The 27,564-nt window shown below is 36.9% G+C and overlaps 1 protein-coding gene and 1 long non-coding RNA gene across 3 annotated transcripts; both read right to left on the bottom strand.

Annotated features, from left to right (window-relative positions):
- Positions 1–325: 325 nt before the first annotated feature.
- LOC143845673 (uncharacterized) lies at positions 326–11,680 on the bottom strand. Its single transcript, XR_013234488.1, has 2 exons — positions 10,926–11,680; positions 326–650 (listed from the first exon to the last, which is right to left on the bottom strand). It is a non-coding gene; the product is annotated as an uncharacterized LOC143845673 (long non-coding RNA).
- A 1,048-nt stretch (positions 11,681–12,728) lies between these two features.
- Positions 12,729–26,160, bottom strand: LOC143845448 (Ribosomal protein L13 family protein). 2 transcript variants are annotated; one of them, XM_077353794.1, is made up of 6 exons: positions 26,024–26,160; positions 25,817–25,919; positions 20,318–20,389; positions 20,037–20,203; positions 19,842–19,953; positions 12,729–13,117 (listed from the first exon to the last, which is right to left on the bottom strand). In XM_077353794.1, exons 2-6 carry the CDS (start codon positions 25,853–25,855, stop codon positions 12,908–12,910), a joined length of 600 nt encoding a protein of 199 aa, XP_077209909.1. In that variant the 5' UTR covers positions 25,856–25,919; positions 26,024–26,160; the 3' UTR covers positions 12,729–12,907. The 2 variants fall into 2 exon arrangements, with proteins under 2 accessions (XP_077209909.1, XP_077209910.1); XM_077353795.1 differs by having other exon boundaries at positions 25,817–25,864; positions 26,024–26,124.
- Between the last annotated feature and the right edge of the window lie 1,404 nt (positions 26,161–27,564).

Consider the following 27,564-nt stretch of genomic DNA (forward strand, 5'->3'; position numbering starts at 1 on the left):
GTACCGCAATGGCAAACCTTGCAAGGACAGCAAATTGGTGTGGATCGGCTCGAATCTACCTTACCAACTTGAACTGGAATTGCTCATAACTGCTACGGTTACGTTACCATACACATGGCACTCATATTAAGGTGTGCAAAGAATCGATGGCCCAAAGATATCCATAAAGACACTTCTCATCATCTTTGATCATTTGAATCATTTCAACCAAGAAGAGACAAAAAAATACTTTCAAATCACTGATAAAAGTCTGTACAGACTTAACAGAGCTTCCTACTAATTTCTATTGTGTTGATACCCAAATCTTCTCCTAATGTGTGAAGTCTCGATTGAATATGCCTTTCCTCATTTATAGATTCAAATGATTGAAGAGTCGTCCTTTTTCGGAAAAAAACTTACAAACATTACAGGAAGAACAGGACGATCCATTGTTGAGAAAAACTTACAAACAGAACATGAAGAACAAAAAATAGCCATTGTTCAAAAAAACCTACAAACATAACAGGAACAACAAGAAGAGCCAATGTTTAGAAAAGCTTACAAACATAGAAGGAAGAACAGGAGCTTAAAGGGGTAAGCCAGTCAATAAACCAGAACGGATGGGTGCTGCCATGTTCCAGTAAAAATGTCCTCAGTTCTCGATCCCAGTTCTGCATCAACAAGAAAAGATGGTAATAGTAAATAATCGTGCAACCTGCCATATCTAGTTCTTCATTTAAATCAACACAAATTTATCATGAAATGTTCAAGAGACTCTTTTCTAACTGTAATTCACAATAAGTAGGCAACAAAGACTCCCAAGCTCGAAGCACTTACGGCGCACCGATTCTCACATGTTTCAACCAAAGAAGTTAAGGAATAAAGTCTCATCACAGTGGTCGGCATTTTGTTGTTTTATTAAACCTTTCCAGTCTTGGGCATTGCGATAAGAACTTAATCAAGTACTAGGAAACCAACAAAGTAGATTAAACTCCAATTGACAAGGCGGGTACTTATGATCCTCTGACTCCCAATCGGAGTTTTTGCCTTCACCTGCATTGGGAACGATTTCTAAAGACTAACCCTTTGACGTCGATTTCAAAGATTCTAGGGATCATAGTGAAAAAAAGAGAGTAAAAAGTACCTCAGCGTTCCTGAAACCTGAAAAGCTCAATGTAGCACTTGAAAAACTCAATTTGGTACTCAAATTCGAAACATCAGCCTAGAAATAAGCTTTCTAAACTCGAAAAACTCATCGAGTACTCAACCCAGTTGCAACCTGACTAAGAATTGGCCTTCATTAAGCCTGAGACAAATATTCAACTTCTTAAACCGTTAGTGTTATGTTATATAAGCAAAGTCAACCTCATTCATGTTTCATCTGAAGGATGCTCTTGGTCACATTAACATAATTTCTTGAGCAATAAAAATGAATCCCATTTGATTTCTCAATCATTGAAAAGCAGGAATTTAAAATTTAAGTTCTGCAAGGGTGTAGCCACCCTGATTTGGAGCCTGAACTTGCACAGATGGAACAGAGTAAAGCACTAGAACTAGAAATTGCCAGCAATTAGAGAACAGGTTCTCTGTTTTCATTATTTTCATTTATACCCAATAAAAGAAAAGGAAATTTCATTTGTTGTACGTCAGACCTCTATACTTGCATGTAATTTTGTGCTTGCCAAGATAATGTAATTTCTTTTGATGTGGATCTATTTTTGTTTTGTCTCCACATTAAGGTTAAGTGCAGTTGTCAGTATGAGATTTTAAGTATTTACTCCAGACAACAACCATGACTTTTGACTTGGTCCAAGCCACTAAATTGGACATTAATTCATTTTCTATCATCGGAGAAAGGAGAAGAATAAATAGAAAGTATAAAGCTTACTTTATTGATTACTAAAGCCAAAAATCAAATACACAAAGGAAAAACATAAAACCTTGAACTCTATTCATCACGTCGCTTGAATTCTTTCGTTAATTCATGTCTGTCCTTTTTGAAAATATTTTCTTTTCTCTTCATCCAAACCTTGTGCATGCCTATCTTTTAATCAAAAGATACTTATGTCTGTAACAACTAGGCCTCTAAATCCATTTAACTAAAACTCTTATGTTTCGTAATAACAACTGAAGCAAACTACATTCGTATAGTTTTCTATTAATACCCAAACTTCCAAAGAAACAAACCCTTCTCACTTGAGTTGTTGGTGAATCATTGTGGGTCCCACATGGGTCCACCAATATGTGCCCCAGACCAACCCCTTTGGTGTGTGCTCGAGTAAGCGATGACTCTTAACACCCCCTCCTCACCTCTGACTCTTTGCTCATAACGTCAAGTTTTCCTCTGAACACTGAGAGCTTCGGAAAAGAAAAATCTATTGTGGAAATGTCTGCAATCGATATAATGTCTTTTGCGACTTACATAATTTGGCCTATTCTGGTCATCAAATCTGTGTCTGCTCTACAAGTAAGAACACAATTTTGACATCAATTCCACTATGTAGGAACACAATTTTGACATCTATCTGCCAGTGCTTCCATTATTTACTCGTTGTGAGAGAAATTAGGCTAATTAGCACATGTACAAAATAACTCCAAGTTGAAGGGAAAGTTCTATAAGACAGCTGTGAGGCAAGCCATGCTATACAACTCAGAATGTTGGGCCACCACGAAGCAGCAAGTGCATAAGATGACTCTAGTGGGGATGCGAATGCTTAGATGGACGAGCGGCCACACAAGGTTAGATAGAACTAAAAATGAAGACATCCGTAAAAAGGTGGGGGCGGCACCAACTGAGGAGAAGATGAAAGAGCACCGCTTAAGATAATTTGGGCATATCCAACGTATGCCTTTGGATGCTCCAGTGATAAGTAACTCGTGCGAAGTTGATGCAGTACAAAGAGGTATGGACAAACCGAAACAAATTGGGTAGAAACAGTGAGGAAAGACTTGATGGGTAGGAACATAATAGAGAACATGACCTTGGATAGGAGAGATGGAAGAAAATGATTCATGTAGACGAACCCAACTAGTGTCATGATTAGACTTAGTCAATTTGAGCCGGGTAGATTCTTTCACCTTCTTCATGAAAATTTTCTAAATGATTCATTAGCCGACCCCAACTAGTTTGAGACAAAGGCTTAGTTGAGTTGAGTTGAGTTGAGTTGTAGAAAAATGTTCTTCGCTACCGGACTGAACACCTCATCAAAGAAAATTCTATATTGCAGACAAATTCAAACTCTACTAAATGTGGCTTATCACAATAAACAATATATCCTGGTCTTCCTTTCACCTTGTACACCCATTTGCATGCCATTGGTTTAACACCGGTCACACAATACTGATTTCCACGTCTTGTTCTTGTTCAAGGTAGTAAGTTCCTCACATGGTGGTTTTTTACTCCTAGAAACCTTGAGCAGCTTTAAAAGAAGTTGGCTCTTTCACACCTTGGGCTTTATTATGCTACAGATTTCCTTCCTCTTTATGATCTCAAAATAAGCTGAGTTTGCATACTTTGGATTAGGCACGGATTGTCTTTTGGATTTTCTCAATGCTTGTTCTGGTTACTTCCTCCAACTATTAATGATGTTTCTCCTTGTCTGTACATCCTTACAAAAAAAAAAAAAAATTTAAGTTGTAAATTCCATTTTGGTGGCCATGTCATTTTGGCTACCAGAACGAAATTTTTCGGCCATTTCGGTCAGATTCCGTTTGAAACTTTTCGTTCCGGAAAAAATAGTAAAAAATATGGAAAAATCCCAAAAAAATCAGAAATTGATAGAAAAATATAAGAAACAACTAAATGAACCAAATATGTAAAAGATCAAACATTTACTCAAAGGAAAATCACTATCAGTCAGCTAAAATGCACGTGTTGACTATTGACCAGTGTGTTGACAATTGCCTGAGAAGAAGAAAAATTTTTGGAGACCAAATTATGAGATATTTTTACCGTACTTTTGGGATTTAATAATGTCTGGACATGATAGAATTTATAAATTTTTAAAATTGGAAAAATATCCCACCGTTTGGAAGTTAAGATTTTGATCCGACCCATTTTTTCGAATTTGTACTAGAACGGGAAAGTTAACTTTCTATCCTTTTAGATTTGGGTCTTGAAACAATTTTTAATAGATCCAAATTGGCGGTATTCCATTATTTACATGTAAATCTTAAGTAAATGGACAATAAAAATAGAAAAGACATTTACTTATTCGTCCGAAATTACCAAAACTAGATGAAATCCGGAACAAAACGATATTTTGGGCATTTCGTTCTGGTTTTCGAACGAAACTGGAATGTTTTGGCCATTTCGGCCGAAACAAAACAAAATTTACAACTACGGTTTTAACACTAGACTTTCTAGTTGTCTCTGGTCATGCGGGGGATCTTTGAACCTCCTCAGGTTGAGGAACATTGCCCTCTGGCAATTTTCTTTCATCAACCAATGTTTCGGTAGAACTTGGCTCAATCCCTAATTGACCAATCTATGATACCTTTCTGCAACTCTTCCTCCTCAAGACAACTTTAATCCTCGTCCTCAAATTCCTAAGAATCGAGAAATACTACATTATCAATTAACCACCACGACGATACTTTATCAAAGAGTACTGCTCAGGAGAGATGGTATGTTCCAATGGATGGATTGTAGAACCTTCATTCCCTTTTCTAGACATCGTGTCCCACAAAAAGATATCTTAGCACAATCTTTTCAAAATTTACCCACAAGTTTTTCATGAGAAACACAAAGATACGCCCAAAGACCCTTAGATGTTTAACTAGTAGTTTGTCTCCATGTAGCTTACTATATGAAGACACAAACTTCAATTGAGGCTACAGCATATGGTTGATCAGGTAAATCGCTGCTGGCAAACAATCTGCCCAGAGATGAGGATGCACATTATTCGCATGCATCATACTATGACACATCTTGAAATTCCTACAATATATTTACTCTGCCATTATAGCAAGCAACTAATCTTGCTTCCAACCAATGGCTCTATTATGGACGAAACTTCTTAAATTTCTCAAAAACTTTTGACTTCTCTTTCAAATAAGTACACCCACATGTACCTCAAAAAGTCATCAATGAAAGTGAGCATATAGTGCAAGTGCAAGCACTTGCCGACAGATGCTTCACTGTCCCGAACACATCCTTGTGAACCAGTTCCAAAGGTTCCTTTGCCAAAAAATCTGACTCCCAATATGGTACCCCCATATGTACCTCAAAAAGTCATCAATGAAACTGAGCATATAGTGCAAGCACTTGCCGACAGATGCTTCACTGACTAAATTCCAGAACACATCCTTACGAACCAGTTCCAAAGGTTCTTTCGCCAAAAAATCCTGATATGGTAATCACTTCTGCCTTCCCAAATTGTCAACCTGCACCCACAGTGTTCGATCGAAACTCCATTTAATGAAGTCCCTTCACAAGCCCACGCTTCACCATCACGTGGAGCTTGTTTTAACCAACATGCACTATCCTCGCATGCCAAAGGTCCGGAGCCTCACTTCGCCTGGTCCTCTCCACATATCCTATATCATTTGACATCACATCTAAGTTCTAAAATATCGTTTCGTTTCACACGAAATGGGCGAAAATTTTCATTCTGGTGTCTTTACTATTTTTAATGTCCATTTACTTAAGATTTATATGTAAATAAGGAAATAGCCCCAATTTCGATTCATTAAAAGCAGTATCAAGACCAAATTCTAAAAGGATAAAAAGTTGACTTTCCAGTTCTAATACAAAATTTAAAAAATTGGGCCGGGTCAAAATTTTAACTTCCAAATGATGGGGTATTTTTCCAATTTTAAAAATTCATAAATTCTATCATGTCCAAGCTTTTATTAAATCCCAAAAGTCTCGTAAAAATATCTCATAATTTGATCTCTAATTTTTTTTCGTCTTGTCAAGCATTGGTCAACACATAGGTCAACAAAGGCATTTTAGTTGATAGTGGTTTTCCTTTAACTAAATATTGGATCTTTTACATATTTGGGTCATTTAATTGTTTCTTATATTTTTCTAACAATTTCTAATTTTTTGGGATTTTTTTTTCATATTTTTAACTATTAAAAAGACCTTTCCCTCGTCATAGCCAAACGAAAAGTTTCAAACGAAATTCGAATGAAATGATCAAAACGTTCTGTTCCAATCACCAAAAAGAAACGGAGAACGAACCGAATTTTACAACTTAGCATCACATACACATATGAAACCTTCTTTGCTTCTATCATAGCGGTATCATCTGCATGGAATGTTGAATACTTTTCCATCATTGGGTCCAAAGAGTACAATATCTTCCTATAGCCATCCTCTATAAAACATCCAACAAATTATTCACCGTGACAGGTACATGATCCACTCACTGAGTATGTGGTCCTTGCCAAAGCTTGTGGCAATTTTCGTGTCGCCCACGTGCTTCGCCAAGTGTTGTGAATTGTCAGATGTCATTACAACTCAATTCACATATTACGAAAGCATGTTTAGAAGTTTCTTCTCATAGACCGTCATGTGGTTCAAATAACCAAAATTTAAGATCCAATCCCGAGTCAATCTTTCCAGCATGAAAACACTAGGGCAAGATCCTAAAGCTATAGCTTCCGTCATCTTGACCACCCGTTACTAGTTGAGTTTCCCTCCATGGGGACAAGCTTTGTTCTACAATTCTATGCAAATTGACCCCTTTTTCACAACAAAAAAAACACTTGGAAGTGTCCTTGTGTCTTTTTGTCATCGTTCTTGAAATTGTTGGTAACTGCCCCACTTTCAGAATCCTTCTAACTGTTTGATTTATGGTTAGATTACCATCCTTTGAGAAGAAAGCCTCCACTTTCTCCTCAATCTTCAAGTTTGTTGTTTTAGTGAGCACCATCTCATGATTAACGAGTAGGCATTCTAACTCATCCTCCACTTTCTCCTCAATCTTCAAGTTTGTTGTTTTAGTGAGCACCATCTCATGATCAACGAGTAGGCATTCTAACTCATCCTCCACTTTCTCCTCAATCTTCAAGTTTGTTGTTTTAGTGAGCACCATCTCATGATCAACGAGTAGGCATTCTAACTCATCCCTAGATGGTTGCATCACACAACCAGCAATGGCAGGCAAATATGCTCCATATTCTAGTCAATCCACCAAAAGTCTCCTTAGCTTTGATTTTTTAAGATCCAATTGGCATATGACATGTTTACTTCATGCGAATAAAGTACTTTGAAACAACTTTGAAACAACAAGTTTCTCTTGTTCAAAGCTCCCAATCTCCTTTAAGATTTGGAGATAAGTTCTTCTTTTCGAAAACAACCCATAAAATACATCGGACGCTTCTTTTAAAGTTTTTACATCTTGGATATGGATACACATGTCCTCATCTACTGACCACTTTAGGTCATATATCACTTCCCTGCCTTAGCATTCCATTTAGTTGTGGTGGGTCTTTTCGAGAAACCGTATTTGTCCTATACGTTACCTCACAATTTTTGCCCTTGAAGATATGACCAAGGTTTTCAAATAGGTATGATTTTCCACCACTGGTTTTTTTTTATATTGCCATTTTTTAGAAATATCTTAAAGGAATCTAGTTGTTCTTATAATTTCTACAAGTGGAGTTGATTTGTGTCAAGGATTTTGTCGAAATGTTGCATTTCGACTGAAACTTTGCCTTTTTATATCTGAAAACTTGCATGTTTTGCATATTTCAATCGAAACATTAACGAAATTCTGAAATTCTGTGTGAAATCCAAAAATTTCAAGTGAAAACTCGAAATTTCCAAATCCAAGCGGATTTAATTTCTGTACCAACCGAAATCGAAATATTTCGGCCAAAACGAAATGTTTCGGCCAAAATTTAAAACCATGGATATGACTCCATACACAACTTCCAAAGCTCGAAATTAGAGTGGCTCAGTTTTCTCGAGATTAAGAAACTTGCGTCACCTACTATCTTCTTCAAATATGCATATTCACAACTAACCACACGTAGAGTATCTAATTCATGAATGAATTTGAGTAGTAACTTCCCCCAAAGAGCAAACCTTGTAGAGTTTCTATGCATTGAAAATTGATCAAACTCAGAAGTTTTGCATATACGGAAAATATAAAAGTGTGGATACTCGAATGTATCAACACATGCTCCAAAACAAGTAGAAGAAGATGAAGATTACGAAGAAAGATTAGAAAGATGAGAAAACATAAAACTTGATTTATTGATTCTACTCTACTTACAAAAGCCAACAACTATGACACAAAGGCAAAAACCTTGAACTCCATTTAACCTGACATGAATTATTTCTCTAATTTGTATGCGCTCTTTTCAAAAGGGGGGAATTATTTTCTCTTTTCTTCATATAAACCCTATATACACCTCTGCTTTATATAGATATCAAAATAAACCTATTTCTAATACAACTACCCTTTTTAACAGGAATGAAAACCTTTTAACTAAAATTACAACATTTCCTAATAACAACCAATGCAAACTACATTTGTATAGTTTCCTATTAATACCCAAAACTCCTAAAAGAACAAAAAAATTTCTCGTGAGTTGTTGAAGATGACTTCTCCTAGTGAAACATAGTAGGCACACGTGGGTCTGCCAATATATGGGCCAGCCAGATCCCTTCGGCTGTGTGCTAGAGTCAGTGATAACTCTAATACTAACCATGGTCGTGCCCGTGCTCGCTGTCGTCAAATGTGATCCACTTCTATCCCTACCTTGACCATGTCCACAACCATGCCCTATGTAGCCTTCCACCTCTATCATCAGAAATAAGAGTAGAAAGATCTGTTGTAAAAGCGAATGGAAGAAGAATGTTTGGTCCTGTGCATGTCCTCAATAAGAAGATACGACAAATCGACAATACTATGGAGACATCGTTGATAACTTGATATTATCATTGCTAAGCATATTTGTCTTTAAAACCTCAAATTCAGGTCGCAAGCAAGAGAGGAGTTGAGAAAAAACTATGCCTGCTAAAACACTAACCCCACATTTTCCATAATTCACAAGTACAGCTGTACAAGTACCATTTGCAAAAATTTCAAAGTGAGACATTACTTCATATACTGGCTTCAGCTTATTAATATAAACAATAACAAATAAAATTTATGTTGAATTTTTTTAGGGAAATGATATCAGCACAACCATTCTTTAATATTTGCACAAACCCAGCTTGTCTTTTCTTTTTTAATTGGCTCGTGAGAGCTTTTTGGGAAAAGTAATAACATTTTGACAGACCTTTAAATACTAAAAGAGAATATGGGTTAATAAAAATATCAAAACATGGTGGTGCTGAATGCTGATATCATTTCCCCTTTTTATATCCAGCTCTATGTCACAGGGTGACCTAGTGATTCAATATATTATTGGGAGTGGACACAGTCATCAACCCCACAACAATCATAGGTTTTGTGAAATTTATAATCCATAGCATAATCAATAAATTTACACTCTTACCAATCAAGCATTTCTTTGAACATAATAATGGACCTATGAACTTCAACATTTAACAGATCCATCAATGTAATCCCATAAGCATCTTAAAGGTTTTGAAGCACGGAATGACTTCTTTAAAGCCCAGTATTATGACATGCAAAGCATTTCTTTGAACATACTAATGGACCTATGAACTTCAACATTTAACAGATCCATCAATGTAATCCCATAAGCATCTTAAAGGTTTTGAAGCATGGAATGACTTCTTTAAAGCCCAATATTATGACATGCAAATAAGGGCTAAGAGGAGTCCCCCTAAACGCTACTATACTAATAAGGGCGTTTATGCACTAGCCTTTCTCATGTAAGTTGACTTTGGAAGTTGGGTCCAGTGACTAACAAAAACAACCACATAGAAAAACGACGATTGGATGCTCGGCTCAGTTTGTTAGATGAATCACTCTATGCTGTGACTGATGCAGTGGAAATCTTCTTCCCTGTTCCCAATCCTCCTTCTAGCCCTCCTTTTCAAGACTAAGAAGGATCTTCTTTCTCATCTTTTATTGAATTCAGAGCAGGTTTTCTTTCTTAGAAATTGAGCTTACCTCCTAAATAGAGTAACACAATCTGGGCCCATAACAGGTTAATTCGAACCATCAAGTTTCTTTAAAAGTCACAGAATCGATGTTTCTAAGACAGGATTCACGCAAGGGAGTTCTTTGCCTGACGAAAGGTATGTCCATTTGGGATGAGATGTTTGACCGTTGGAATATCCAAGTAGTAGATTAGGCAACTAGACTATATTAGGTAGTTAGGTTTGATCAAGATCATTCTTATCTTTATTTCTCCCTAAGCTTATCTCTATCTTCTATATTTATCCCTTTAAGTGCTCTAAAAAAGCACTGAATAGGGATCATTGTATTCAAGTAAAGTTACTGAAAATTCTTTTCTTTACATCAAGACTACCTGGTATGATGTTCTACAAGATCAACCATCCTAATTGCGCATACAATTCTCTTGTTGTGACCCCAAAACTGTTTGTTTGGCATTGATCCCTACAGTAATTGCCTGCCTAGTAGCTCTCATTTACTTCTAAGAAAGTTATTAAGATGACCCATTAGGGATTCATTCAAACAATGGTAAGACTCTTCTAAATCTTTAACAACTCAGTTCAACATAATTAGAGGGAAAATGACATGTCGACAACCACCCCCCTCCCCCCCCTCTCTTGCTTGGTTTTCCCCTAAAAACAACTCTACAAAAGATATACAAGAGGATGATGAGATGCAATAATTTTTAGGAAAACAAAAACATAAAGTAGTGGAAATGTTGGAAAATAGATACCATTAATGAAGAAACAACATTAGAAACACAAAACCAACCCTGATATTCTTACATATTTTTTGCCCTAAATCACAACTTAGGGCAAAACCATTAAAACCCAATTAGAAAATCACAAAATAAGAAATAGAAATCCATTATTAAAACAAAGGAGAGCGAATATCGACCTCACTGTGTCTCTTTTTCTTCTTTCAAACTTACAATCTTCAAAACGCGATCAATCGTCCATTCAACTCTGCGTTTAATCTCTTCCAACTCATCAATTCTCAGACCTTCAATACTCCGATGACCCGAAATCTTGTAAAACAGTTCATCCACATCCAATTCTCCATTCCCTTTACTACCCAAATCAGATATCAACTGCCCCAAATCAGATATCAATTCATCTCTGTCGCTCAAATCAGATTTCACCTCATTTTTGTTGCCCAAATCAGATTTCAAATCCTCTTTGTTGCCCAAATCAGAATTCAATTCTTCTTCCACAATACGCTTTTCGAACTTTTCAATGATTGAATCCACAGTGTTCTTATCTTCAGGCCATGTTATGAACTTTGGAGAAGAAGAAGAAGAACAAGAATTGGAGGGATCCATAGCTACCAAACATATATCGACACCAAAATCTTTGGAGAATTGTTGGATGTCTTTCTTCAAAGACTCTATTTTCTTCTTCACAAATCTTGAGCTTTTCTTCCCCTTCTTTTTAAAATTGGGTCTCTCCATGACACACACAAGATAGCAGAGAGTTTTAGGGTTAGGGTTTCTATGGGCTTTTGTTTTTGAAATTGGGTTTTCCCTCTTACAATCTGAAGACAACAAACAGGTGTCTCTGCATTTATAATGGGGAGATCAAATCGGAAATAGAAACTATTAAAGTTGCTGAGTCACATTATGGGCAGTTGTACAGTTAGAATCGAAAATAGAAACTTTCCTATTTCTTGTTCATGAAGTAAAATAAAGTCTCGGTTATAAATTCAAACTTTCTATTTAGATATACTTTCTATTTTCCCATTATATGATCCAAGCCGTTCATATGTTTGGCCAAGGCGCAAATAGGTTGTACCCCGTGTATCATATCCATCAGATGATCCAAACCGTTCATTTGTTGGGCCGAAACGCAAATAGGTTTACCCCATAAATCATCTCCATAGGACGAACCTACCCCTCCGATCTACTGAGGAACTCCACACTATAGAAACCTTTATGATCGGAGGGTTAGGATCATCCTATGGAGATGGTTTACGAGATACAGCCTATTCATGTTGTGGCCCAACAAATGAACGGTTTAGATCATCTTCATGAATTGGGTCCCACATAAAACCACGTAGATGTGAAGTGGGCAAATTTTAGTGGGCCCCACATTTTCGATGATCTAAACCGTCTATCTTAGGCAAATAGACTCCAAAAGCTGCTCAAAAGTGGTTGGATTTGCCCAACGCCTTTCTCTAATTTAGTAATTTTCTGTGAAAAACAGCACAGATCGGACGTTTAAATAACGCGGGCAAACAATCAACAGATAAAACTCACCTAAAATTTGGGTATTTGCTTGGATAAGTTTATTCATATATTGTCTCGTCCACTGTTTGGTACAATATAAAGATAAGTGGTTCCTCCGAAGGTTGGGAAAGATAGGCAGACTAAGTGCAAATACAGTGAACACATATTCAAAAGTACCAGGAATCTCATAGCTTGGTGATCCAAACCACTCATCTGCTGGGCCCTACAAGTGAGACTAAAATCCACAACAAGGGGCAATCCTAGCCCTCCAATGCCAATTTATGAGTGGGACCAACTAATGAATGGTTTAGATCATTGAAGAAGTGGCCCCTACCTGTATTTTTAAACTTCCATATCTTATCTAGAAAATAGATAATGACAAATGGACGGTCTGAATCAATCCTGACATGGCATCACATAGTTTTAATGAAATTCCTTCCTAAACTACAAACCTGCAAGCTATATAGAGAGAGAAATAACCAGAACTCTTGCCTGCTTAATGAAAACCAACAATTCACTTCTCAACTCTTGCCAGATTAATGAAAACCAACAATTCACTTCTCATTTGTATTCTGAACTCATAATCTTACCCTTTCACCTTCTAATTAGAAAATTTCGCTTCAATATGCCTCACAGAAGCTATATATAGCTCTTCTTAGGTGCTCATTTCAGTTTTTTCTCCCTTCTTTTTTCTGCTTGTATCAGTGCCACGCTGTTCTGCTTTCTTTTGAGCTCGAATGAGGGCACGCCTAGCACGAGGTCGCATCTCCCGAACTTGACGAGGCGGCATGACATAAGGTTCGAGAGGGCGATCGCTGAACGGATGCTCACTGCTGGTAAATATCCTCAGCTTTCGATCACGATCCTGCATCGAATGTGAAATGATGGTTGCTGTAAATAATCACATCGCATGGAGATTTCTTTTGGCAAATAGCGTGCAATGGCTTTTTTGAGCACCAATTGTCAGTTTATACAAGACAAGAAATTTATGAATGAAAGTATCATGCTGAGAGCTTCTCAAGAACTTATATCAAGTTTTTGGAGTTTGAAAACTAACTTAAGTACTTAGTATAACTAGCCAAATTGATTAAAACTCAAACGGGCTCTCAAGGTAACGGTAATTTGGATTTGATAAAACCATACAAATTCAAAAGTATCCTTCATGTAAAGAAATTAGCCATTCATAAGCCGTCCAAACTTGAAAAACATGATTGGGTACTGAAACAACTTTGAAGTTGACCCAGTCCTAGGCCCTCATCTGAATGTGAGTCAAAAGAGACCAGAGTGATCTAATGGTATCCACATCTTGATTTTGGATCTGAAACTGAGTATATGCAAAAGAGAAAAATATGTAGCCTCCTATCCAAAGAAAAAACAATCACAAGCCTGATCCACAAGCCTTTTCTTTCCTACTTTCAATCTCATAATAATTCACAATCCTGCCCCCCCCCGAAGTTTCATTTGTACAAAACCTGATTAGGATAAACCACTTGAATCAAATCATATGAACCGTAAGATTTATGGACGAATAATACGATCTAATAAAAAACGCAATATTCATACAAATATAGATTCAATCATGGGATTCAAATTGAAATCCATAATATTTTATTTGGGTCATATGACTTGAATAGTAAATAGTAAGATTTTCATAACAATACTCATTTTGCCTATGAAAATAAGTCGATTTCTATCCGATTCCAACAAATCAGTCAACTCCTCAATCATTATACCAAAATTTGAGAAGTACGAGGACTGATCTCATGAAGTAAAAACAACCACAACCTATTTGTGAGGTAAAAGCAATCACAAACTTGACAAAGAAGCCAGTATAAAACAAAACTCTTAAAAACAATCACACTAAGACTGATAGAAAAGCAGCACCTTATTGCAATTTCTATTCAATGCCAAAAAAATTGTCAATTCGTCAACTATTCCACCAACATGGCCAACTCAGGCAACTATAGAAGATAGGCTTCCATTCTGACAAACGTGTCAAAACCCTAGCAAAACTACAGGATGAGTTTTCCATTTAAGCAAAATACACCAACTAACAAAAATCTTCACATGCTTGCATAATCTGAGCAACATAGTAAAGGGCTATTTATGCCTCTTTTTCGTACTAATTTAGAAGTAGATATGGGACCCATCCATGGCATTGTTTGGAGGGCTTTGGGGCTGCATCCATTCCCCTGAGTTAGAGAGAATTTGAGTTCATCATATTGATAACCCTACGAAATTGTATTCAAGTTTCAAGTGGAGATTCATACATTTGTTCACAAATCATCTGTCCATATACTTCAAAAATTCTTGATGGAAAGTCACAAGATTATGTCTTCAAAAGTCCAGTCTTGAGAAATACATTAAAAAATTCCAATGCTTGCATTCAAGGACTATTGTTATAGATCCAACCAACAGTGCTCTTCACATGGATACTCGAAAGCATGAGGAGACTCTCATGGGGACCCCTCTATGATCATCGATCATAGAGATCGATAGAAATATGATGAAGGGATATTTTGATCCTTACCAACTTGATCTTGTTGCCCCAAGCCATAAATTCCAATATTGAACATAAGTGGCAAAATTATCAAGACTACAATCAATGTAGTTCTCATCCTCAAAGTTCATTGTCATACTCATCATAGACTGGCTCATTGTAGCATTCATCTAAATTGGACCACAAAACTTCGAATCATTCGTCCAAAAATTCTTCATAATGTTTTTTATTCAGAAAAATGCCAGGTAAAGTTGAACCCTTCTACATTGAAAGCTATTCTGACATGTTAAGTTTGGTTCCCAAAATATTTACCATGCTAATTTGGTTGGCTCACAACATCTAGAGCTCCAATGTCGCCTTCCAATTGAGTAGGATCTAGATTTCCACCAAGTCAACCTTCTAGTTGATTGATGGATTAGTATAGTTAGTTCCCACATCAAAACTTTGTATGCTTAAATCCATCACATCCATCCGAAAATTCATGATTTTTACTCACCACAGCATAGCTTGAAAGTCATCGTGTGTAGCATATGTTGGGCAGTTTGTTCACAAATGACATTGGGCCCACAACGAGCCTGATTCCTCGTAGCCATGAATTTTAACACAAGCCCTAGAAAGAAACTTGCTCTGATACCAAATACGATGGCCTCACCCAAATAAAAACAGAAATCATATTTGATGTGTTGAAACATCAAAAGTACCTCCCTTGAATGTCAAAATAAAGAAATACCAAAAGATTTATCATTTCAAATAAAAATAAAGAATAGCATAAAGATTGAACCTCACAAAGGGAAAAGAATCACAAGCTTGATCTACAAGCATATTACACCTGCCGATCCTTTCTTCCTAGTTTCAACCTCACAAAAATTTGCAATTTCAGACTAGTTGAAAAACCCCATGTATGATTATTTACAATTGTCTCTTACCAAAAGATTTATCATTTAAAAAAAAATAAAGAATAGCATAAAAATTGAACCTCACAAAGGGAAAAGAATCACAAGCTTGATCTACAAGCATATTACACCTGCCGATCCTTTCTTCCTAGTTTCAACCTCACAAAAATTTGCAATTTCAGACTAGTTGAAAAACCCCCATGTATGATTATTTACAATTCTCTCTTACCTCCTCTATTAGATAGTAGATCATTTTTACTAAGAAGATAGGTCAATCCTTATCCAATTCTAGAGTGTCAAGTCCTCCATTCACATCCAATTCCACTAAAATTGCCAACTCATGTAAATCTGCAGGATAAGGACTTGTTTTAAGCAAAATGTGCCAACCCACACGAAGTTTCATTGTTGACATCATCTGGGCAGCACTGTAAAGGGACTATTTCCACTCTTCTTTCAGAAGCAGATGTCGTACATCTGTAGGATCCTTACTTGGAGGGCTTGGGGCTGCAACAAGGAAGACTATTGTCGTAGACATCACCAGCACTTAGATTGGACAGTTTTTTGTTAAATGTGATCTCGTTAGTCGCATGTCCAAGTAATGCACGATTACCAGTATCTTCTCTTAAGAGTCTATCTATTATATAATACCTTCCTGAGTACTTCTAGTATAATTGACTATTAGAGAAAACATCATGAAACAAAAATATAAGGGTGCGTTTGGCAACGATTCTGATTCCGGTTCTTGATTTTGATGCTAATTCTTTTTTTTTTAAATGGTAAAAGTGAATTCATTAAAAAATCGAGACTGAGAAGGTCCCAAGCAAGGTTCTGAAAATCGAGATTGAGAAGGTCCCACATTTTGGGGAGTGATTCAATTCCGATTTTCATCCGATTTGAATCGTTCAACCCATGAATCGATTTGAATCGTAAGATTCAAATCGTAAATCATAAGATTTTAACAACAGAGGTCCCAAGATTATAGACAAAAGAAAAAACAACGCTAAAAATACATGATAGAAAATACTCTCTAAGGAGGGAGGAAATCAAACAATTCTAAACTCTCCCTAGATACACCATCTCTTGCCAATCTATCCGCCTCCCCACTTGGCAGATCTTCTCACATGGGGAAACGAAACCGACACCGATCCCAATCTATCCTGAATCTCGCCAAAGAGAGCTGCAAATCTCCATAGAGGAACATGAGCTCCTCTTAACCACCTTATGACGTTAAGAGAATCTCCTTCAATTACTAGCTTGTTGAAGTCCACATCTTGGATCGATTTTATTCCTTGATAATAGCACGAACTTCCGCCTCGGTTGAGTCTGCCACACCAAATGGTCCTCTGAAAGCCAAAATCACTATCCCTTCTTCATTCCTCAACAGCCCTCCAATCCTCAAAGGCCCCGAAATTTCAGCAATTTCGACCGAAATTCAGTACAGAATAAAATATTCTGTTTTTTATAGTTACGGGATTTCAGGCCCTACCGAAATGGGTTCCGAAACCGAAATTTAAAACCTTGGTTGTGCCTGAAGTAGGAAGAGTGGCTGAAAATGTGGAAGTAAACTCAGAATGGGGAATGTCTCAGTCTTCTACAAGTGCAATTTGGGAACCTTCATGGCTCCTAATACGTGTGTTTAATGAGACCTATGACAAAACATGAGGGTAACTCATAATAATTTTTTTTAAAGGTGGCTAACCCATAATAATGAAACGTGCATACTTACAGACTAGAGAAAATAACTCACACGTGAATGCGCCTATATTAGCTTAAAAGCGAAAAAGATAGTAGCCTGCCCCAGAAACCAAATTGGTGGATGCCTGCCACATGATCCACCACCTCATATGGGCCCCAATGCACAGATGGCTCATGTGCGGTGGTTAAAAAAAATGTTCATATGATGAGGACAATTATTGATGGTCTATAGCTTAACAATTGCACCTGGCAAAGAGGGTCTCACTTTCACATTTTGTTATGGAAAACCCCATAAAAACTCCCTACTCGAGTTCCCAATGAGAACCAACCTAGATTTCATTGCTACTTTTAACTTTTGTGGGATAATGGGTATCCATTTACAAGGAAACACCATAAGTATTTCCCAATCACCAATTCAACAAATGCAGGCCACATCTACGGCCGAGAAGGAGCAACAAACCATTCCAGGTACTGCAGCAGGCTACAGAAACAGTGTTCAACTTAGAATATCAACATTTAGGACGGATAGAAGTTACAAGTACAAGCACATCGAGTAGAAGATTCTGACTATAAATGTGTGCTTAAGGTCATTCGGTTTGCATCAAAGTCACACTAGTTCAGTTTGCAAAATCATCTCTGGTTCAAAGATGTTTGGTTCACCCTGAGTTTCATATCTAAAGTCATGATTAGTATGGAGTTCACTAGCTTCACAATGAGTAAATAGTACAATGCGTAAGATAATTCATTAACAAAATTGCTCAGTTAAATTTACTGTTCTTCTCCCTATTCTAGTAGTAAAAGTCAGCATAAAAAATGGGAAATTCAGAATGAAAATGATACGTAGATTAGAAAACTGACCGAGACATGGAATAGAATTCGCAAATTGAACAACGAACAAAAATGAGTCTGATGGAAAATTAGAAGAACCAATACAAACTGCGAACTAATCAGCTGAGGTTTGAAACTATAATCTGTAGACAAAGACTCGTGTACCAAGTATCGACACGGATACGAGGTACCTGACACGGCAACCCGAAAAAACTACAAACGGGGATAGCCCATACACGTACATACATATAAAATTACTAATTATAATGTGTGTTTAGGGTCGACACTGGTACGAGGTGTCTTACACAGCATCCCATAAAAATCTAGAAACGGGGACATGCACATAACATAGTTTCAAAACTCCCCCACATCATCGTGGACTCCCACGATTCGACTCCCTTTTGCCTTGGCCGCGTTCCGCGTTTTGCCTTTCAAAGTTAATAAAAACTCCTTTGACTCTCCCGAGTTATGACCGCGTCAAATGAGTACTCGACCGCATCGTGCCGCGTTAACAAACTAATAAATCTTAGGATCAGGCAACTAAAAGTCTCAAAGAACATTACTAGATCAAATAACAACAGTGCATTCATCAATCTAATCTAGTTACCTTCAGTCTCCAATATGAAATGAAAAAGAGAGACCAATAGCATAGAATGAATATAATATTGAAAGAATGTTTCATTTAGGTTTGGCGGAGGAGGCTAAAAACAAATTTTAGTTAAAGAAGTGTTAATAATAAAACAAGAAATAATGATAAAGAACAGGGTTAACATTATATTCAATAATAAACAATATTTCACTTGACATGGTACAAAACCGTGTTGATTCACCCACATTAAGTCTGACATTTGTAACCATACATTTACAAGGTACATTTACAAGTGTCGATATGTGTAGACACAAAGCAATCAAATACTGAAATGCCAATTCCTTACAAGTTACGCCAGTGTTACAAACCCGTACGGGTTGGCAAGTCGGCTGGCGTCGTGGGTTTGCTCCCCATAGAATCGAATTCGAATCACCCTGGGCTTACCCAATGCACGTGGTTTACAGGTGATTGCGTGCATCTGTAGGGATTAGTCCCACCTTAAATGGGGTGGGGACACCCTATGTCATGAAAAATAAAAAATAAAAAAATAAACCAGTGCTACAGTGTGATGAATTAGCCTTTAAGAAAATCAAAAGTTTTAAAGATAAAAAATGATCTAAGGAGGCTGGAATAAGAAACTAGATCCATCAGGATCTCTACCAAGAAATGACAAGTCAATTTCAATAAAAGGTGTTAACAGAGGCATTAGTTTAAGCTCATCATATAAATGACAATGGAGAATTTACATCATAGGATATGATGGAAAAGGAACTAGTTTGGTTCAGAGTTGGAAAACGCAAATTAGGTCTTCCCACCAAAGATAGATACAGAAGAAACAGTTTTCCTGCATAGCCAATTGATAAAAGTAAAGGAGATAGGATAGGATCTTTTTGTATATTAGCTAGCATAAACTGTTCTATAACTCATGAATAACAACAATGCCATTGAACATTAATCAGAGTGGATAAAGACTCATTCCACAAAACCTCTGCAAAGAAAGATTTAACTGCTTATCCAATATATTCTCCTACAGTATTCAGTTCTGGAGTTTTAGTTACAAAAAGGAAATAGAAATACCACTCACATCCCGTAATTTATTTCGCGGTAGCATGCGTAGGACAGCTTTGCGAATGACTTCCGTAGGATCCTTTGCTAACTGGTCTTTTAGATTCCTTTCCTTAAGGTGACCAACATACCTGTAAGCCAAGACAATAGTAAGATGTAGAACATTTATCTCAGTTCCGCCAAAAGAGCCAACAACGATAAGCAATGCACTTACCCAGTATGCCAGCGATAAAATTTATCGGTTAGTTTTCTCCCTGTGACACAAATATCTTTGGCATTAAGCACAACACACATATCCCCATCTTCCCGATATGGTGTGTATGTTGGTTTATCCTTGCCTTGAATCACAGTAGATATTTGAGATGCCAACCTTCCAAGGACCTAGAAGAAAAGACTGTTATTATACTAGTTGTCTCGGGGTTCAGGATATTACTTCACAATTTTAAATCTGAACCAAAAAGTTCCAATCATGGAGCAACAGAAATGCATTTCAACCTGGCCTTTTGCGTCAAATACTCGCCATCGCAGACCCTCCAAATTGATACGTCTCAGGCCAGCAAGCGCTTTCTGCAAACACAAAATAATAATAAAAAAGTTACATCATAGGAATAAAATGTAAACACTGATGAAGAACAAAGTTCACATGGGGAAAAGTTTGCATTATTAATGAGTTTTTACTTCAATAAATAAAATCTCCAGTATTAGGTGTCCCCATGAAATGAATTCAAAGCATAACATCTTATGACACAGAACTGAACAAATTCAAAAATACATTCTGAAAGTCCACATATATTTTTTGACGTGAATGATAAGGAGTATAGACAGTAATAGTAAGGTTATGAACTTATCCTTATATTTGGCCTCAATGAGTCAACAAGCATGTCATGTTGCATGGCAATCAGCCTCGAGAAAAAATAGAATGCATCCCTCGTTGTCCCCTAAACTACCCCTAATGCATACCGAACTGGAGTTGCCAAGACAGCAACTGCCAGCATCAGGATGTATGATATGTCCCTCTGGATAAGGAAGAATCCCTTGGGCACGAACAATAGATTAGATCTGATCTTTTAAGAGAAGGTAATTGTCGTTGGTGAGTTTCTTGTTCACCAATTAGGAAAGGGTAAGAAAAGATGAGTGGAACAGGAGTTAAAAATGCTATCTACAAGACAGATGTTGTAAAAGAGATGTAGAAGTTGGTGGATGGAAGAGAAAGAGAAGCAGAACAATGATAAGAAAGAAAGGATGAAAGAGAAAGCGATGCAGAACAATGATAAGAAAGAAAAGATGTTGGAATGAAAAGGAATATGAGATTTCAAAATAATAGAAAAGTACTGCAAGATGATAAGAACCATTAAAAAAAATGCAAGATGATAAGATAATCCGAAAATAAATGGAAGGGGTTCACATGAATGGACAAATAGAGATTGAGATGGGATTTCTACTGGATTAAGTTGGGAGAATGAGATTAGAAGAAGAGATAAACAATGAATACAAACCATTCAAAAAAATAAAATAATAATGAACACAAAAGAGAAGAGTATGGAAGAGAGAAGGAAAAGTGCACAAAAGTGAAAGAAAGTAGGATCAAATGGAAGAGGAGGAAATGAATTAGTAGGGAGGAGCAGGGCTAGAATGGCCTTGATTAGGAGCTAGAGAGGATTTAGGTTTTGCAAAATCATGGGTTTAGGTCTCGATTTCCATGGGCTTTTGCAGAGGAGTTTTCATATGGTGGGCAGTCGTCCATGTACGTGCAACAAAAAAATAGTGGGTGCCACATATTTGGGTGATATAAATCATCATTTTCTCCAAAACAGGATCCTAACCCTCCAATATGGGAAGGTTTCTATACGGCACCTGGCCATTTTAAATCACCAAAAATCAGAGGATTAGGAAATTCCTATGGAGAAGATTTTTGGGTCTAGATCACTAAATTATATGGGATTGACTGTATTTTTATTTTTATTTTTGTTGCACTTGCATGCACGGTCATTAACCATATAAAAATTCTCTGGACAGGTGTTGGAGAAAGGTGATAACATGCACTTAATGCCTAGAGTTGGGTACTTGGGTGCCAAAATGCACCAACTTAAGTGAAGGACTTAAGTTAAAAGAAAATAAAAGAGTAACGGACCTATGAGAAAACAAGAGTAATTAAGTGAAATAAAAATAAAGAAAGAAAGCCAAAAATGAAAAGGAATAACTTATGTGAGTTGCTAACATGCACCTCAATTAAATTAGGTTTAAGTTAGCATGGAGGAAGTTGATTAAAACTTTAAAAAGGAGGGAGAGGGTTTTTAACAATTCGTGGGGATGAGAAACGGCTTAAAAGTGAAGATTTTTGAAGCGTTTTGAAAGAAGGGAAGAAAGCGAGGAATAATAGGTGAAATGGAGAATACAATGAGATGATAAGAAATGACAAAGGGAAGGTTGTTTCTTATTGAAAAGGAAGAGAGAAGATCACAAATCTGATCTAAGGAGGAGTAGAATGAAGAAATACCTCCTTTAGGAGATCCAAAGAGAAAAAGTGTCTGCGGATCTTGACTTCCCGCTCTATACCATGTAAAATGTTCAAGAGAGAAAAAAGGATGAAGGAATGAGAGAGAAATAGGCGAGCCTTCACAATTCTTGTGACTTGTCTTAAATTAATTTCTGATTCTAAAACATAACATAATGTGTGCACAATGCCCTTGGTCACTATCAATGTTCTCTCTTAACTGTTTTTACAAACAGAGTTGTTATCTTTTTCAAAGTAATCAGTTATGTATGCCATGGTCTTCTTTGCCGTATCACATCATCTTGGGCTACATCGTGGTAGGTGTGGAGGACACCTTTGCAAAGGCAACTCCATCACATTAGTAGAGGAAAGACACTAATTGCCTCAGTTAGGACACGATTTCACACATGATAGGCAATAGAGTCAGCATGACAAACCTCTATGGTCAGGCACATAGCATGTAGTAGTACATAATGTGGCTTGTTCCTTTTGGATCTTGGTTATTTTTTTTAAATGCCTTTTGGATCTTGGTAGGACATCTTGGTTGACTTTCTGCCGGGACTTTTGAGGACACATCAAGTGGTGAATTCCATCTTTATGGTGGCTGATGGGTTCTCAAAGATGGCACATTTCATTCCATGCTAGAAGACTTTCGACGCATCCCACATTGCCAAACATGTTCTCCAAGGAGGTAGTGCACCTACATGTAGTACTAAGAACACAATGTTCTTAACTATTTTTGGAGGAAACTTTGAAGACGATTTGATACAAAGCTTTAGCGTAACAATGCTTATCATCGACGGACAGGTGGAAGTGATGAATCAGACTATTGACTATTGAAGATCTGCGATGTTAATTCGATGATCAAGCAAATCATGTGACGATTCTGACACACCAGGCACTTTCCCAAGTTGAATATGCATGTAAATAGATCAACTAGCAGATTTTCTTTTTAGATCCTATATAAACGCATTCTGACACACGCTCCATATCATATACGAAAGCATTCCTTTTTATCAAGGAGTGTCCGCGGATCTTGACTTCCCGCTCTATACCATGTAAAAAGTTTCAAGAGGGAATGATAAAGGAATGAGAGAAAGTGATAGAAGAGCCTTCACAATTCTTGGGACTTGTCTTTGATTAATTTATGATTCTAAAACATTAAAAAATGTGTGTTTGTGTGCGTATATCAATATGTATGAATGAGATGTACAAGCATTATAATACCCTTGGTCACTAATAATGTCCTCTCTAAAATTTTCTTTTTTATGCAACTCTCTCTAACATATTTTTACGAACAGGATTGTTATCTTTTTAAAGGTAATCAGTTATGTATGCCATGTTGTTCTTTACGATGTCACATCATCTTGGGCTACATGGTGGTAACCTTAGAGGACACTTTTGTAGAGGCAACTCCGCCGCATTGGTGCAGGAAATGTACTGATGGCCTCAGTTAGGAGCCGATGTCACATATGATAGGCAAAAGTTTCAGCATGCCAACCTCCAAGGTCACGCACATTACACATAACACAGGGTTGTACACAATGTGGCTTGTTCCTTCTGGATCTTGTTAGGACATCTTGATGGACTTCCTACTAGGAATTTTTAGGACTCAGCAGGCAATGAATTCCATCTTGATGATGGTTCATGGGTTCTCCAAGATTGCAAATTTCATTCCAAATCATTCATGCTAGAAGCCTTTCAATGCATTCTGCATTGCTAACCTGTTCTCCAAGGAGAAAGTACACCTACATGGAGCACTAAGGACCATCACATCTGACCGGAACATAAAGTTCTTAGCTATTTTAGCCTTTCAAAAAAAGTTCTTAGCTATTTTTGGAGGAAACTTTGAAGAAAATTTGATACAAAGCTTCAGTATAACAATGCTCATCATCGACGAACAGACAGAAGTGGTAAATCGGACTATTGAAGATCTGTGATGTTAATCCAATGATCTAGCAAATCATGTGACCAAGAGTTACTTTCCCAAGTCGAATTTCGGGTGTAATTTCATGACAAAAAGAACGACTATCATACCTCCTTTCGAGATACTATAAGAACACATTCTGACACACATACTATATCTAGCAATAATATGGTCATCCCCACTAGCTAGCAATAACTGACTTTGAGAATCTCTCAAGGATCTTACTTTCAAAAGATCGTATAAATAGCAACCATTGACTTTGAAAAACTTTGATGAAATCAAGGATATTTTTTTCTTCTTCTAGTCAAAAATCTGATAGCTAGCATTAACAATAATTGAGTCTAATGGACAAAAAAGGTTCATGAAAATTTCTAAAGGATTCATTAGCCGACCCCGACTAGTTTGGGACAAAGGCTTAGTTGAGTTGAGTTGAGAATGGACAACAAAGCCCTATATGGAGGCCTCTAGAGTATCATGTAAGGCAATTTTTTATACTGATTTTTTTCTCTTTTTTTTTCCTTTTTCTTAATGGTAGTTTTTGATATTGATAATGAAGTGATTCCTTCTTTTGGGTGTGGATTCGTCGTTTGCTCATATTCTTAGTCTTGAATTGGAGTAACTTTGACTATTTTTCTTTTCCTTTCGGCCACGCCACACCAATAGTCTAACGTCAAACAAGGTACACATTTCAACGATTCATTGCATTAACTGAGAGAAATACTTCAGAGAATTTGATAGTCTACCAAAATCATGACTCGTGCTTCTCAATTTGCAGTGAATAGTGAAATCGATGCAATAATCAGTCAACATTTGCACTACTCTATTAATGAAATCCGCTTAATGGATTATCAAATGGCAGGTAAGAGACGGCGATGATCTAGTAACTTTGTAAGGTATGCATGCTTTACAATGAAATATACCCAAGCTCTTCTAACAATGTCCAACACCAACCTATGAATTAAACCAGTAAAACAGTAACAGCATTCACTTTAAAACAAAACAAGCACTAATTACCATTCAAAAAACATAAATAAATACTAATCGATAGGTTTCTAGTCTTCACTAAGCACGACGCACACAAAGGACCTGTACCATTCCATTGTTCTCTTTTATCGAGTTAATTAAACATTTGCAGAAAGCAAAAAAAAATATTTGGTACAAATTTACAAACAGCTTGTGCTTTCCCCCACAAGCTCCAAAGAAAATGCAATCCTTGCAGGTAGGTTTGGATCAACCTCATAATCTCAATTGCAGTGAGAGTTGACAAGACCTGTTTATTCTCTAAGTCAAAATCACCACTTTCCCTATTCATGAGAAGGAACATATAAACATCAGAAGACACACACTTATCCATCACACAAATTTTTTACCTTCTCTGTTCTCCTCTCTTTGCTCTTCCTTCACTCAAAATTCACATAAGAAAATACAGGATTTTCTAATGACTACCCAAGATGAACTAACATATTGTACCCTAGTTAGAAGTAGATGAAAAATGTACCATAGATGAACTGGATGAAAAAAAGAAAGAAAATCAGCTTCAAATAAAGGGAAAAGAAGAAGAAAACAAACTGACCTTCAAATTGCCATTAAATGTGGGTCCAGCAGTAGCCATTTCTTCCTCCTTACAGACACAGTCGATACGAAATGTTATCAATGGCACCAAACATTTCTCCAATCTACAAATCAAAGGATAATCGAAACGTTTCGGTTGATACGACCGAGAGATAATCGAAACGTTTTCCATTATATTTTTCAGAAAAGAAAACGAAAAAGAATATACCTGAAATCCTGCCGTTGCTAGAAGTCGAGACTCGAGAGGGCGCGAGTGGGAGGAGGAAGGGGGTATATGATTTTGAGGGCTAGGTTTTAGTTCTATATGAAAAACATGACCAGAACTTTAATGTTCTTAAATTGATAATTCCACCCTCTCTCCTTTGTCTTTTCTATTTTATTGGTTTTTAATTTTTATTTTGTGACTGTACGTGCGAGTAGAGTTTTTACATGGTGTAAGCAGTAAGCCCATATATCCAGTATTTTTTTTTAAAGTACTGTACCGTCCACCACATAGAATAGGTTGTGCCCAAAAATTCATTTCCATAAGATGATCCTAGCCCTCCAATGTATAGAGGAACTGCATATTATTGGAACCTCTGTAGATCAGGGGGTTGAGATCATCCTAAGGAAATGAATTTTGGGGACACAACCTATTTACTTCGTGGCCCATCAAATGGACGGTTTGGATCATTATGTGGGGTGGCCTATACAAAACTTTTTGAAAAATACTGTCATGAGCCCGTACTTATATATAAAATTTTAATTTCTCTTGTTAACCAAGATCTTAGTTATATTAGATTTATTTGATTGTTAATTTATAAAAATAAGAGAAAAAAGATTACACCTCAAGATTAGATCTACTCTACCCGATTTCAAATCTCTCTCTCCTCACTTTTCTCCTTCCGTCATCAAATTCCTTTTACGAAGGAAGGAGCCACTCCTCTCTTCCTATTTCACTTTTTCTTTTCTCTATAACCCTTGACTGTCACATGAGAAGAATATTAACAGTTGATAAAAAAAAATTCAAGAGGCTTCCCAGGTGGCTTTAGCTCTCAGTGACATTTTTCTTCATTACTTTGCTCCACTATTTCTTCTATGCCCAGGGACAGAGCCAAGAATTTGCTCTAGGGGGGCACACAATGGGTCAAACTTATGTTCAGCATTGTCACATTTGGGTTTGATTGGGGTTCTCCGTCACCTCAGTATATGTGACCAGACCGCACATTAGAGGGTTGATCCTAACCCTCTAGAGATTGAATGGTTAGAATTAACCAATGGAAATAATTTTTGTGGGTTGTGTCCCATCTTATGGACGGTTTGGATCTTCCTGTGGTGTGGGACGTAGGGTACTTTTTGAAAAATAATGGACTATAAGACCTTTCATCATATCAAAACTCGTATGTTTGAACAATATTTACTCATCATACATCTGCCTTTCTTATGCCTAAGAAAAGTTATGTCCCAGTCTATAACAACCAGGACTTGAAAACATAGGATAGTTGGTAAATTTCACAAACAATAAATCCAAATATACCAGACAAACCAGAACTGCTTGAAAAAGGGAAAGGAAAAGCAACTCACAAACCCAGAAATTCATACGAACCCGATCCGGACACAAAGAAAATGCACATACGTGCTAATTTCTAACGTGACCATCCCTATGTGGGACCATACAAGCACGTAACAGATAAACCTAGAAAAAAAGTCTTAACCCAAATAGATTTTCCAATGAGTGAGTTGGTATATCTGGAAGTTCCAAATCAGGGA

This window comes from Tasmannia lanceolata, unplaced genomic scaffold, assembly GCF_043159265.1.
Source record: "Tasmannia lanceolata isolate RefF3 unplaced genomic scaffold, GAP_Taslan_0.1 ptg000015l, whole genome shotgun sequence".
Classification (NCBI taxonomy): domain Eukaryota; kingdom Viridiplantae; phylum Streptophyta; class Magnoliopsida; order Canellales; family Winteraceae; genus Tasmannia; species Tasmannia lanceolata.